The sequence below is a fragment of the Manis pentadactyla genome, chromosome 3 (genome assembly GCF_030020395.1).
Source record: "Manis pentadactyla isolate mManPen7 chromosome 3, mManPen7.hap1, whole genome shotgun sequence".
In the NCBI taxonomy this organism is placed as follows: Eukaryota; Metazoa; Chordata; class Mammalia; order Pholidota; family Manidae; genus Manis; species Manis pentadactyla.
Window position 1 is genome coordinate 88,679,532 of NC_080021.1, and position 15,792 is coordinate 88,695,323.

Below are 15,792 nucleotides of genomic sequence, written 5' to 3' on the forward strand. Positions count from 1 at the left end.
GCATCATGGGCTCTTCTACAGCACATGCTGTGTTTGCAGTTGGCTTTGTCCAGAGACACATGCATGGGTGTGGGAAGGAAGCGTTGTTTGTGAGGGTTTAGGGCTCAGTAGATGCAGTTCCAGAGAAAGATAGAGGCATCCAGGAAGCCACAGAGCCACCTTACAGCACTATCGGTCACCAGATCACAGCTGTTAAGAAGAAAGCATACCCTGGTCTCGGAGAGTGTCCCTGAAGAGGAAGTAGTGAGAGGCAGCCCCAGCCAGCGCATCCAGGATTTCCTGGCCCAGCACACATGAGGAGGCCACACAGACTGGCATGGTTTTGGGGAGGCCAGAGCCATTCTCATCTTGCATTTGCAGGGTGACATCAGTCACTGTCAACCAAATCTCCCTTTGCTCCAGAAGATGCAAACTGTTTACCTATAATTCAAAGACACAGTCAATATTATTAACTTAATAGCTATTATATCCAAAATTGTTTTTTAAAAAGCAATCACATCAGATGATTATTATTAATCCTAAGAATTTTAGATACCATTCCAACAATTATTTTAAAACATACAAGACTTTGCATGTCTTGGTTACTAGGCCCCACTTGACATGGCTGTTCCCTGTGAGTCCTAACCTTGTACCTGATTAAAGGACTCCTGGTTGGGGTACAGTCTGCCCTTCATTGGCACTAGTGCACCTGTCCTCTGACCTACTCTGGAAGAATTCATTGCGTTTTCCTCCTGATTCCATGTTCCAATACCTAGAATACTAATTACCACATTGTTTTATATTTAGTACAGACACTTTCTTCTCTCCTGCAAGGCGTTAGTTTCCTAAGGGTTAGGAATTATAATGAACTGAATGTTTGTATCCCAGCCCTTTCAGCCTGATTCTGATGCTGAAACCCTAACGTGTGACAGTCATGAGAGGTGGGCCTCTGGGAGGTGATGAGGTTTTGGTGGTGTAGCCCCATGATGGAATGAGTGCCCTTATAGGAAGAGATACAAGAGAGTGTGCTTCCTTTCTGCTCCCAACATGGTGAAGATACAAGAAGTCCTTTCTTCAACTAAGAGAAGGGCTCTAACCAAGAACCTGACCATGCCCACATGCTTATCTCAGGCTTCTGTTCTCCAACTCTGAGAAGTTAGTGTTTGCTGTTTAAGCCACCTACTCTATGGTATTTTGCTATACAGCAGCCCAAACTGACAGAGACATGAATATAATTTACTTGCCCTCAGACTGAGTAGAGAGCAGGTAACAAGCATTTATTGTATCTCCAACAACTTTTATTTTTCCTTTTTTTCTACTTTCCTTTTATTACAATTTTCTTTCTTTTTCCTTTTTTCTTAAATATGCAAAAGTTGTAAGGCCTTTTCAAATTCATTAAAATGGCATTCTGCCCTTTTGTCTGTGAGGGTTTAGGACTCAGTAGATGCAAATAGGGCCAAGGATTTGGCTGGGAGGCACTTTGTGCAGAGTAGGGCTGGGCCATGAGAACCTGCACTTTGTGTTCAGTAGGGCTGGGCCATGAGACCCTGGCTGGCTTGAAGTTCAGATGGTGTTGCTGGCATGAATGGCATGGATGGTGCGGTCAGGTTGAGGATTTCACTTGGTTGACTGACAGGAAAGGGAAGAGAAGGTGATCTGCATGGTCAGGAACTGTGGGTTGGACTGAAAGAGGCAGTTCACATGGTTGGGAGGTTGATTACATGCAGGAAACTAGAGTAAGTTATATTGTGGAGAATGAGACAGATTTCTCACTGTTGAATAAGGCAGTTGTAAATGTGGAAATGGGGAAACCTCAAGTCAGTGGTGATGGTCTAGAGTTGGAGGTATTGGTATTAAATCACAATTGTAGGTAGAGATAGACTAGATAGGAAGGAAAGCTGGAAGGGAGGGAGGGAGGAGTTCATGTGTATGTGTGCACGGGTAAACATACATCTATTTCCTTGCTCTGTCCATTGAGAGGCTAGAAACAGTGACATCCTAGAAGCAATGACCCACCTAGTACCCAGGTCTCCATTAAAATGCCAGTCTTCTAAATGCCAGTCCCCATTAAAATCAACCAGGGCTTCTTGCAAAGATATTTGATTCCAGAGCAGAAAAAGCATAAGTTGAGCTTGAAACATGTTACTGTGCCAGAAAGTAAGGAAGCACCTAAAGAACAATGGGAACATGTCCAAAGGACATAGGCACCAGCTTGAATCTGGGAAAATCTGAGCATCAAGATAAACAATAGTAACAGATTATAACCCATTGATTAAAAACTGAATCCATGGGTCCATTATGATAGAAATAAGTGAATATATAAATCAGGGAAATAAAAAGCTACTAATTATAGCCAAATGCCAGCTAATAAATATAGAAGGAATGCTGGAATTAGAAAATTACCATTTGACTATTATCAGGATAATAATTCAGGCAAGAATCATATGGATGTTAAAATGAGCGAGTAAAAGCTTGATAAGAAACCAGATATTTATACAGTCTTGATGTATCTTCCCATAAATATTTGCTACATAGTTTTAATTAATAAGTATGAAATACTTTTTAGTCAACTTTAGAGTAGAGAAACCTGGAAAACAACACCTTAATTAGTTGATAAAATGTCACAGCAATGGAACAAATCAACTGTGTACCTCTTGAGATGAACACAGTATTTTTCGGTCAAAAATGCATTACCTGAATCTTTTCATGAGATAAAAATCAGGCAAATCTAAATCGACAGACATTCTATCAAATAAATGGCCTCTATTCTTCAAAAATGTTAAGGTCATAAGAGATAAGCGAAGATGAAGAAATGTTCCATTTGAAGATGAAAGCAACATGACAACTAGTGCAGTGTGTGACTCTGTATCAGCCTGCGGGTTACAAAGCGTTTGGAGGGATAAGCTGGTAAAAATCACAATTTCAAATATGGGAGATATTTCAGGAAGGGAAAAGATTTCTACAAGACTGTCTGAAGTTGCTTTTCTGACCATCTTCAGAAATTTTAGATACTCTTTGAATCCCTGGGTTTGGTTCATAGTCTCTTTTTCAATTTCCTGATGAACTACGTCTAACTTTCTTTGAAATTAACTATCAAATTCTCTTTACCATTGGGCTTATGAAAAAAGCAGTAACAATAAAGTCTTCTGTAAAAAGACATTAGTAATCAAATAATTTAAAGCAGTATTAAGCAATCTTATTGCTAGAATTTTATTAAAAATAGATATCTTCTGCACAAAAATGACCAATTAATTTTTTACAAAGTTGCAAAGGCAATTCAGTGGAGGAAGTATAGCTTATCAACAAATAATGCTGGAACAACTGGACATCCACAGGTCAAATGATGACCCTTGACCTGAACTACACACCTTATAAAAAATCAACTCAAAATGCATCATGGATCTCAAATGTAGCATTATAAATCTTCTATAAAAGAACACTAAAGATAAACTTTGGGACCCAAGACTAGGCAGAGACTTGACTTTTCATGGACTTAGCAATAAAAGCCTGATCCAGGAGAGGAAAAGTTGGTAAATTTGAGCAAATACAAATTAAAAACTTATATCCCGGAAAAACCCCTGTTGAAAGGATGAAAAGACAAATAAAGACCCTAGAAATATTTGCAAATCATATATTTTCTGACAGAGGCTTTACATAGAGAGTATATAAAGAACTTGGAACACTCAGAAGCAAATAATCCCACCAGAAAATGAGTGAGGCATGTACAGACTTTCACCTCAGAGTATGTACAGACACATGAAAGAATCTTTAACATCATTCATTCTGTGCATGAATCTCTACAGAACTGTGTTAGTTCAAAGAAGCCAGTCTCGAAAGGGGCTGTTATGGGTTGAACTGTGTCTCTCAAAAAAAATCTGCTGAATTCCTAACTCCAGTACCTCAGAATGTGACCTACTCTGGAAACAGGGTCTTTACAAATTTAACCAAGTTAATATGAAATCATTACAGTGGGCCCTAAGCCAAAGGTTCTACTTATGTCAGCAACATATGATAACATAATTATAATGAGATCATATTAGCAGTTGCCAAGGGTTAGGGTTGGAGAAAGGGATGGGTATGGCCCTAAAGGGGAGCACCAGGGGTCTGCAGCACAGCTGAGTATACCGACTACGGTGTAGGTAATACAAGGCTACACACGACAAAGTCGCATGGAGGTACACAGATGCAAGTGCACATATGTAGGGCTGAGACCAGCATTAGCTCCATGGATTGTGCCCTGTCAGTCTGGGCTTGGTGCTGTACTGTGGTTGCTGTGGGTAGTGTTAGCAGGGGGAGAATGAATGGGACCTCCCCATGTTTCTTTGCAATTCATTGTAAATCTGTAATTACTGTGGATTTAATCATTTTAAATGACTTCATTCAAAATGAAATTTAAATACAACAAGTCGCATTTTCACGACTTAACTCTTTAGTATGGTGGACATACAACTGGGTCTTTTTTGCTAAGTCAGGTTCTTGCAGTGACTCCTGGTACCATTCTAAGAGCCAGCCATCACTGTAGAATGTGTAGGCCGGTGGCTTACCTACAAGGTGGCCCCAGGCTTAGCTTATTTCAATTCTTTCCCATGAAGTTGGTTTCTGGGATTCTCTTTCCCGCAAAAGCATAATACAGGGGGTTTAAAGAATTTCAGTGAATTGAGGAATCTGTTCCACTGGGTTGAGTCATTGACTATCTCCTAAGTATCACAAATCCCTTAGAACACACACCCACTGAGAGCCACTCCTGATGGCAGGCTGCACCTACACTACTGGAAAGCCTGTTTCTTGGCAGGAAACTCAGAATGGGAGAGGATCAGTGTCCTCAGTCAGCCCTGAGGCAGGTTTCCTTCATCCAGTGAGCCTATGACCTGCAGTTCGTCCTTCTCTGCCCTACGGCTTCCTGCCACTGGGCACAGTACTGAGACCTGGCTATGGTGTGAGTGTTTGACACCTGCTTTCTTCACTCTCTCACTTCTGGTCTCTGCTGGAGGAAGGTGGGCAAATGAGGCCTTGTGGCAGGGGCATGCAGTGTAACAGCCATGAGACTGTTGTTTGCATCCCTGAGGACAAGATTCTACCTGCAGCTTATGAGGTAGCTGTATAGTGAACTACTTGCTTGGTGCCAGAGCCCCACAACTCAGAAGATCTTTAGGATAGGAATGTGCCAGGTACCTAGCTCTTAACACACTGAACATCCCGCAGATGGTGGGGGGGCGGGGAGAGTGCAGTCAGCCTCCAGTTCACCTCAGACTTGGAAAGTAGGAGACACATCAGGTGCCTGTACCTGGTCCTCAATAGGGGATGCTGGGATGCTCCCAGGAAGCATTGCTGAGGGACTAATGTCAATCACTCTTTCATTCCTCAGGACAGGCACTGGTTAGCTGTCAGATGACAAATAGGTGAACAGAGAAAAGGAAAATGAAGACTGAACAACGGGACATTCCTATGCACCTCTCAGGTGACTGAGGTGAACACACATTCCTCTGCATTAAGGTCCAGCAGAGGTTTCTTGCAGAACTTACGTCATGAGTTCAGCCTGCCACCTATACTCTTCCCCTTCTCTCCTCCCAGTTGATTTGCTGAGTGGCAAGGATGCATCAACAAGGTGTTCTAGGCCACAGCTCCATACAGCTGCTGAGGCCTCACGGACCTCAGGGTTCCTCCACTGCTTGGGAGTTCTGAGGGGTGGCTGACCCTGAACCTGAGATCCCTCCTCTCACCTGATAAGTGAGGTTCCAGCTTCCTTCCTTCCTATCACCAGCCTAGGTGTCAGGAAGGGACTAAGCTTCCTAGGCTGAGGCTCTTCCAAGGCAGTACATGCCTGAGTTGTTTTATGCTCAGTGCTCCCCAAGTGGCTGGTGGCCACCCTGGCACAAGGACTGGGCTTACGGCTGTTAATATCTAAGAGAGATTATCCTTGAATAAACTTTTTAACACATTATGCATTATAATACCTTATGAGAGAGAGAGGAAGTGGGTGAGGAGAGTTATTACCTGAGGTCTTTGATAAATCACCCTGGCATAGAAACTGCACCGGACGCCGGGATCTTCAGTCTGGAAAGGTGTTGCAAAGAATTAGGAAACAGCACCAACACAGCAAAAGGAACTAAAGACCTTGGGAAAAACAGACATTACCTGGAGAATTTCCCTTAAGAAGCGGGGAACTGGAGGCTGGTACAGCTGAGCTACGGGGTCTTCTTCAATTATATCAATTTGTCCCTGATTTGGAGGAGCTGTAAGGATGTAACAGAAGCTAGGAGGAGGCAGATGAGTCTTCACCTGTTGGGTAAAGGTAGAATGTGAATGTACTGTTCAAAGACTCAAATACACTATTAAAATCTACTTTTTAATAAAATTATTTATTCACAGATGCATACTGTCTCTCCAGAAGGCCATGGAAGAAATGAATAATGTTGTTCATTGCTGGTACCAAGTATTAAGAACTTTTGTATTTTTGATCCACCAATTCAAGATTTCATTTTAGAAATTTATTCCTCAGAGTATACAGAAAACACCATTTAGAAACGTCTTCCTCTTAAATGATCAAGAAATGGACATTCTTGACAACTGTTTTGTTGGTCTAGCAAAGTACAGAGTTACAGTTTGAACACTGTGCTAAGAAGACAGCTGCTACACAAACAAGACGCCCATTTCAGCTTTTGGGAGCTTTGGCCCAGCAGCTGCTGGCCAGCCTGTTGGCTGAGGCTCTGAATGGAGAGGAGCAGACACACTATAATCAGTCAATTTTACTATTTGTGAGCAACTACCAGAAACAATATGATGGGCAGGAAAATGGAAATTCCTGGCTACCTTGGTGCTTGGAGGAATATTCATGAGTTTTATTTATTAGGTTATGTGAGTTTCTGTGCTAACCAGTAATTGAGTGTTTGTTGGCTGTACGAATGACTGGAAGGTTGTGGGGAAAACACCCCATATCTTATTCAGTAGGCGCTGAGGCCCTAACTGTTGCAGTGCCATGCAATGATTGTAGTTTACAAACATCATCATAAATTAGCCTCAAGAAGAATGTAGAGCGGCCCCGCAGGGGCAGCAGCCACTGCCAGGGCTGCACAGTAAGACAGGGGTCCTGGACCCAGGCTTCTCAGGGACGTGGACTGGAGGTTGGTGCCTGTCTGGGCACCTGGCACAGAGCAGGGGAAGGCCAAGGGGAGGTCTTCAGCTGCTGGGCTTACCTCCTCATAGGCATGGCCATGGCCAGGTGCTTTCAGGGGCACCACAGGGGGCCACATGGTGTCAATCAAACTGAAAAGCCCAGCAGTCCTAGAAAGAGAAAAGATGCTGTCAAAGTTACCTACCACCAAAACAGTACTTACTAAGTATCTGGTGAATGACCTGATCATATGGAGATCTGCTTAATAGACATCCTTCCTAAAGCCAGGGAGACAATATTCAGGAAGGGCCATTCCGATGGTGAAGGTGGTGGCACACACACAGAAAAACAGACCTTCTAACCTGTCTGCACAAGACTAGAAAGATAATTCATTATATTACGATATATCTGCACCATGAAATATCCCACAGCCATGAAATGGTTATAGAGAAAATATTCAAGGACATAGAATGATGTTTATGACACCTTGCTAAGTGAAAATCAGGCAACAAATTATAATCTCTCTATGGAGATATCTATGCATGTACCTACATATAATCAAAGGAAAAGACTGAAAGATATAAACATGTTTTTGGTGGTTATCTGACTAGAGTTTGCAGGTGATACTTGATTTTTGGCTTCTATGTGTTTCCCATATTTTTCCACAACAAATAGGTGTTATTCATACAATAAGAAAAATTATCAATAAGCTATGTAAAATAAATAGTACAGCCAGACACAAAAGGACAAATATGACCTGATTTCCACTTATGTGAGGCACTAGAGTAGTCCAGCTCACAGGCAGAAAGCAGAAGGGTGGTTGCTGCAGGCTGGGGGAGGGAGGAGTGCAGTGTACTGCTTAATGGCAAGAGTTTCAGTTTGGGAAGATGAAGAAGTTCTAGAGAGGGATGGTGGTGAAGGTTGTACAATAATGTGAATGCACTCAAAATTGGTTAAGATGTAACTAATTATGTTATGTACATTTTACCACACATAAAATTCTGTTTCAGTTGCACATATATATATATATATATATATATATATTCTCTTAGATTTTGCTTTAAGTTTCAACAATGTTAATATGTTCTTTACTTTTTAAAAAGCTTGTGGCCTTAACAAAAGCAAAAATGAACAAGTGGGACTATATCAAACTAAAAAGCTTCTGTACAGCAAAGGACACCATCAACAGAACAAAAAGACATCCTACAGTATGGGAGAATATATTCATAAATGACATATCCGATAAGGGGTTGACATCCAAAATATATAAAGAGCTCACGCACCTCAACAAACAAAAAGCAAATAAGCTAATTAAAAAATGGGCACAGGAGCTGAACAGACACTTCTCTAAAGAAGAAATTCAGATAGCCAACAGACATATGAAAAGATGCTCCACATTGCTAATCATCAGAGAAATGCAAATTAAAACCACAATGAGATATCACCTCACACCAGTTAGAATGGCCAACATCCAAAAGACAAACAACAGCAAATGTTGGTGAGGATGTGGAGAAAGGGGAACCCTCCTACACTGCTGGTGGGAATGTAAATTAGTTCAACCATTGTGGAAAGCAGTATGGAGGTTCCTCAAAAAACTCAAAATAGAAACACCATTTGACCCAGGAATTCCACTCCTAGAATTTACCCTAAAAATTCAGGGGCCCAGTTTGAAAAAGACATATGCAGCCCTATGTTTATCACAGCACTATTTACAATAACCAAGAAATGGAAGCAACCTAAGTGTCCATCAGTAGATGAATGGATAAAGAAGATGTGGTACATATACACAATGGAATATCATTCAGCCATAAGAAAACAAATCCCACCATTTGCAACAACATGGATGGAGCTAGAGGGTATTATGCTCAGTGAAACAAGCCAGGTGGAGAAAGACAAGTATCAAATGATTTCACTCATCTGTGGAGTATAAGAACAAAGGGAAAACTGAAGGAACAAAACAGCAGCAGACTCACAGAACCCAAGAATGAACTAACAGTTACCAAAGGGAAAGGGACTGGGGAAGATGGGTGGGGAGGTAGGGATAAGGGGGGAAAAAGGAGTATTACGATTAGCAGACATAATGTAGCGGGGGGCTAGGGGGCACAGGGAAGGCAGTACAACACAGAGAAGACAAGTAGTGATTCTATAGCGTCTTACTACACTGAAGGACAGTGACTGTAATGGGGTAAGTAGTAGGTACTTGATAATAGGGGGAATCTAGTAACCATAATATTGCTCATGTAATTGTACATTAATAATACAAAAATAAAAATAGTAATAATAACAAAAAGAAATCATATACCAAAAAAAAAAAAAGGCTTGTGGCCTTAATAATGTTACATATTTTTTTCTTCCCCCCTATATTTAAAAGTAAGCACTGTTTTGGGTGCTTAGGACTAGTAGTTAACAAAACTGAAAAACTTGGAACCTGAAAATGTGTCAGAATCATACGAGAATGCGACACAGAGCATGTTCTCGCCTTTTGGTTCCTCACACCAGTTACAGCAGAAACACCCGGTGTGTGGCACAACCTAAGGCAGGCACCGAGGGTTTGTATCATTCCTATGAATTTTTAGTTTTGGGTCAAAATCAAGCATGAAAATGCTAAGCAAAGGGGGAAAATCACATGCTAAAGAACACCAAGTGGCAAGTCCAGTCTCCCTTTCTTGATGACCTCTGGGGAGTACCCGCAGCAGCTTGCATGAGTGAAGGAATAGGCCAGGTGAGGTCAGAGGGAGCCCCAGGTAAGGCTCATGGTGACCCATGTGACCTCTTGCTGCCCTCTCCTGACACAGAGCGGCTGGGAAGGCCTACTGAGCCTTCCTCCCAGGGACAATCGGTCTGCTCTTGGCCCCAACCACCGTCCCTTCAGAGTCACCTTCCTCTCCAGGCTCTCTGGGGCCAGCCTGCGCACAGTTGCTCACTATGCCCCAGCACCTCTGCTCCCTGGTGCTTTTCTTCCCACTCTGCATGCCACCTGGTTCATGCTCCCTCACCATCCTTTTGATGGTTATGAAGCTCCGGGAGGACGGGTCAGCAAGCTGCTCCCTGTTACATCTCCACTGCTACAGAGAAAGGCCAAGCCCAGGTTAGGAGAAGAATGACTGACTGACACCTACACACTTCATTATGGACATCGGACCTAGCACATTTGAAATGCTGATTTCCTTATCTGTAGTCTGGAGAAATGCAGGGTTGGGAGGAAAACAGTAATTTCTTGTATCAGTAGATATACCCCCCATTTCTCACCTTAGACCTGACTTATTTTCAAAACAACACTGACTTTACACAAGCCCCTTGTTTAGAAAGGGAGCAGGTACAGCTCAGGCCTTGAGGTCAGGCCTGTGGCTCACTGTAGCTCTGCCTTTTATAAACCATGAAACCTTAACAAAGTTGCCTCATTCAATTTTTAACACTGAATTTGTATCTTCTGTATTCCTATGGCATAGCAGGTCACATCTCAGGAAACTGGAAAGCTTCTATAGATATGTATTTTTCATTTATAGTAACATGTAGCTTTTAAATGGAAAGATATCAAAATATATGCACATATTAAAACCAAACTTACCAAACTGTACAGTTAAAATTGCAAATTTCATATGTATTTTTCCATAAAAAATGAGTATCTAGTGATTTGATTGGAGCGTCTCGGGACTGTTGCTAGTTTATAAAGAGTTATCCTCTCTCTGCATGAGATGTGGTGCAATATGAACACCCCAAGTTCTTTACTGAACCATATGAATACAGACTGTGTAAATCCAACACTTAAAATCAAGATAATTCACATACCAAAAAAGTCACCTTTTTTAAAGTGTGCAGTGCATTGATTTTTAGTGCATTCACAGAGCGGTGCAACCTTCACCACATCTAACCTCAGGATATTTTTATCACCCCGATACCACCCTAGGTCCTCCACCCCCTTATGCAGTAACTCATTTCCTCTGGCTCCTGGCAACCACTAGTCTACTTTTGGTTTTTAACCCTTATGGACACTGTATATAAATGGAATAAAGTAGTACGTTGTCTTTTGTGCCTGGCTTCTTTCATATAGCATACTGTTTTGAAGGTTTGGCCATGGTGTAGTGTGTGTAAGTACTTCATTCCTTTTTACCGCTGAGTAACATTCCTTGGTATGGATAAATCACACTTCATCCATTTCTCAGAAGATGGACACTTGGGTTGTTTCCACTTCTCAGCTGTTATGAAAACTGCTGCTATGAACATCCCTGTACAAAATTTTGTGTGGACGTATGTGTTCAGTTCTCTTGGTTATATACCTAGGAGTGGAATTGCCAGGTCACATGGTAATTCTGTGTTTACCTTTTTGAGGAACTGCCAGACTGTTTTCCACAGCACTGCACCATTTTTATTTCCCAAAAATGTGTGAGGTTATAAATCCAATTATGCTCTTAGGTTAAATACATATATATATATATACACACACACACATATATATATACACGCATATATATGTATTTTAAAATTTGCAAACATGAACTTTTATGTCTAGAAGGACTTTAAAAAAGTCGTTAGTAGTGTTTTTCCTTACATTCACTTCCTATTTTATGCCTTTCAGACTCTTTAAAATTTTAACAAGAACGTATAGTATTTTCATATCTATTTTGAAAACAAAAAAGGAAGGAATCTGTTCCAACAGTGGTGACCAGTGGAGAGAAATGTCATGCTGTGAAGGGGGCATCCTCTTCAGTGACACTGGGGCCTGGTCTGAGACCAGCTGTGACCTTCCAGCCAGTGAACCTTGGATGCATTGCAAGGGTGGCTGTGGGGGCTATAGAGAATGTGCCTTTTGTGTCTGAGTGTAGCATAAATGGCACCTACTATTCTGATCATTGGTATTTTTAGGTTGCCATCTGTACACTCACGTAAGCTCCCAAAGAAGTAATATCATTTAATTAATAATTATTTACCTATGACTGTTTTAAAATAACCATTTGATTATTAATTACATTTTTTTAAAAACCCTTAGTTTGCAATAATTACAGATTCATAGAAAGTTGCAAAGACAGTACAGAGATATCCTATGTACTCTCCCCAACTAACTTACAAAAATATAGGACACTGGCACAATGTGTTCTATGCCATTTTATCACAGGTGTGGATTTCTGTAACCACCATGATCAAAAGACAGAACTATTTACCACCTCCAAGGTCTCCTCATGCTCTTCCTTAGAGTTCTTCCCCACAACCCCTACTATCTCTAACCCCTACCAACCACTGGTCTGGTTCCCATAAGTTTGTCATCTTGAGAACGTTACATAAGTGGAATCATATACAATGTGACATGCTGAGGTTGGCTTTTCTCACTGAGCATGATGGCTGTGAGATCCATACAAGTTGTTGCATCTACCAACAGTTTGTTCTTTTTTATTGCCTAGTAGCATGTCATGGTATGGATGGACCACAGTTTGTTTACTCATTCACCTTTTGAGGGACATTTTGGTTGTTCCCAGTTTTTGGCTATTTCAAACAAAGCTGCTATGAACATGTGTACAGGTTTTTGTGTGAATATAGATTCTCATTTCTTTGTATAAATGCCAGGAGTGTAACTGCTGGGGTAAGTGGACTTTTAAAGGAGCTGCCAACTATATTCCAGGGTGGTTGTACCACTTTACATTCCCGCCAGCAATGAATGAAAGTTTCTTCACATTCTTGCTAGCATTTGATGTCACTATTTTTCATTTTTGTTGTTCTAATAGGAACATAGTGATATCTCATCATGGTTTGAATTTGTTTTTTCCTAAGGGCTAGTGATGTTGAAAATATTTCATGTGCTAATCGGCAATGTGTATGTCCTCTTTGGGAAATATCTTTTCAGGTCCTTTGCCCATTTTCTAATTGCATGTGTGTTTTTGAGTGTTTTGTGTTTACTGTTGGATTTTGAGAGTTCTTTATACATCCTCAGATTGTAGCTTGTCATTTCATTCTCTTAATAGGACTTTTGCAGAGGAAAAGTTTCTACTTTTGATGAGGCCTAACTTACTGATTTTTCCTTTTATGGATGATGCTTTTGGGGTCACATCTCAGAATTCTTTACCCAGTCCCAGGTTCCAAAGATTTTCCCCTGAATATTTTATAGTTTTTTGTTTTATATTGAAACCTAAGGTCCATTTTGAGGAATGAGATTTAGGTTGAGATTAATTTTTTGCCTATGAATGTCCTTGTTGAAGACTGTTCTTCCTCCACTGACCTGCTTTATTTGGATGTTGATCAGAAAATCATTTGGCCATATGTCCATGGGTCTACTTCCAGGTTCTCTATTCTCTCCAATGATCAGTGTTCTATCCCTGCACCAATGTCATAGTTTGCAAAGTGCTACCAGAGAATAAGCTACTAATGGGTGCTCAGTATCCCCTCTTCAAAGACTCCTGTGACCAACAGCATGTGCAGAATGTGGGATCAGAGATTTCCTTTAAGAAGTTTTCAACTCTTCCACTCTCTCCCCACCCCAAGTGTGACTAGTTATTAGAAGTATAAGAGGTACCTTGTTAGAACACATTCTCACTTCTGAAAAAGCCCTTGGGAAGATACAATAAAGATAGGGTGTATCACACTTTTTTGGATCTAATTAAGACCCCACAGATTGAGACTTAGGACTGAAATAGAGATGAGGGTCATTCAGAAGGGAATGCTGCCACCTCATGCCCTTCAGGGCATGGGGTACACATTACCAATCTCATAAATGCTGCTGGAGATGATGTGTGCTCTGAGGGAGCACTGGAGGAAGAATGGGCTGCAGAAAGGACACTTTCATTTCTAACATGCGCAAGCCTGAAATTTCTCTTGGCCTCATTTTCCTCCCTTGTAGGAGTCTGTGATTTTCCAGTTTCTAACACTGCTACCATTCCTTGCTGTCACATATTTCTGATTGTGGAGGAAACGTGACTCCCAAGTCCACAGTGTGCAGTGGGGGTGGGGAAGCATGCAGTGGCTGCAGGAGGAGGGGAAACAGGCGAACACTGGACCCCCAGCACATAGCAGTGCGAGGAGCTAGAACAGCAGAACAACAGCCATCTGTAGCAGAGGCCTCCTGTAGACTGCTGTCTAGGCTTGGTGGACCACAGCTGTAAAAGGCTTTGAATATCGATTAAAACAAAACAAAACTGAACCTGAACATTCCCAACTCCTACGCAATAAAAAATTACAAATACAGAGCAACTAAGTTTAACTTTAAAAACATTTTCTGATTTGTTGTCTCAATAATTTCCAGCTCCCTAAGAGGGAAAAAGTGCTCCAGAGATTATGAAAGGTTAGGACTACATAGAAATACTTTCATGGAGCAAAGTTACTTGTATCTTAGAATGAAAAAACTCATTCTCTTGCCTGCATTTTGCTACTTGTGGGATACTCTGGAAGCTGTCAAAAATCTCAGTAGAATGTATGCAAAAGAGCTGCTAAGAGAGGAGACTGACCTGAGGTCATCTCCAGGAAAAGTCTCACAAATTAGGCATTAAGAGTCTGAAATGATGTCAGCACTAGATGTTTCTCCTGGAGGTAACAAGAGCCTAGGTATCAATCACCCTGGGACCCAGATGGTGCATGGAACTGGGGCAGGTACACATGTGCAGAGAGCCCTAAGTGGGCACGCCCACTTCTTGACTTTCTGGCTAAGAAAGCAGCTTTCTAAGCCCTGTGTCACCAATGCTCTCAGTCACTACAAGGAAAAGAGGACAGGGGTTGGCCCTGTTGCAATGGCTGTGGGGCCCTGTTGCCTGGGACTGAAGAAGAGGCCCTGAGAGCAGAGAGGAGGGCCAAATGTCAGAGGGGGTTAGGAGCATGCACAAATAGCTGGGGAAGAAAGGGTGTCCAGCCTCACCGCCACTGGAACAATGCTAAGTTCACATATTCAACACTAATTTTATACATTCTTTGGTGCAGCCAGCAATGATTGACTACCTCTGCCTCATTACATCCAGTATCATTTACCTTGGCTGGTAGATGACTAATGTCATTTAGAAAACCAACCACTCAGTGTAAGGGAAGCTAAGATTTTCATGGGATCTGACCCATGGAAGAGAGCAGAGGTGGCTAGGTCCCGTTGCATCCTGGTCAGTAACTGATACTGCCTGCTGGCTTGACCTGTCTAGGGGTGTTTGACATTGCTTCATCTCACTGCTCCGCAGTCTTTACTGGTAATCTAAGACCTCCTGAACGACTCTTTTGGGAATGGATGGAGTGGAGTTTTCTCCAGGAGATGTGAACCGCAATGGTGATGTCAACTACAAAACAGAAGGTAACATGAGAGGGAGCAGCCTGGTCCCTTGAATTAACTCATTCTCAGAAAGCTAAGAATTTTTTTAAACCAAACATATGTTTTGGGTGTAGAATCTTCCTAAAATTTGCCATGTACTGACTAATTTCTCAGTACCTACTATTATGATAATACTCACAATTTTCCAAGATAGATTACCTAGGAAGTGGAATGGTGCAGACCAGTGGTTGTCAAAGTGGATCTTTGAGAGCCTTTCGGGTGGCTTGAATGTCCAGAAGGACTTCCTAAGACCTTATTTCTCTTTCTCACCATCATTCTCTCATGAGCATCCGGTAGAGTTTTTGAGGCTACATGACTTATGATACACAACAGATAGTGTCCTGGAATTAGACAATGATGATGACTACATGATTTTGTGAATATAAAATCATTGAATCCTATACTTTAAAGAGGGTACATTTTATGGCATATA

At 41.6% G+C, this 15,792-nt stretch overlaps 1 protein-coding gene across 7 annotated transcripts in view; it reads right to left on the reverse strand.

The window, feature by feature from the left end:
• SPIDR (scaffold protein involved in DNA repair) overlaps positions 1 to 15,792 on the reverse strand; it is a 453,159-nt gene that overhangs the window by 30,521 nt on the left and 406,846 nt on the right. For all 7 annotated transcript variants that reach the window (XM_036925470.2, XM_057498093.1, XM_057498094.1 and 4 more), the window contains 4 exons: positions 7,173 to 7,260; positions 6,115 to 6,258; positions 5,974 to 6,033; positions 210 to 420 (listed from right to left, as the gene is read on the reverse strand). In XM_036925470.2, the coding sequence (XP_036781365.2) occupies positions 210 to 420; positions 5,974 to 6,033; positions 6,115 to 6,258; positions 7,173 to 7,260 (503 nt within the window). The remainder of the gene's footprint in view (positions 1 to 209; positions 421 to 5,973; positions 6,034 to 6,114; positions 6,259 to 7,172; positions 7,261 to 15,792) is intronic.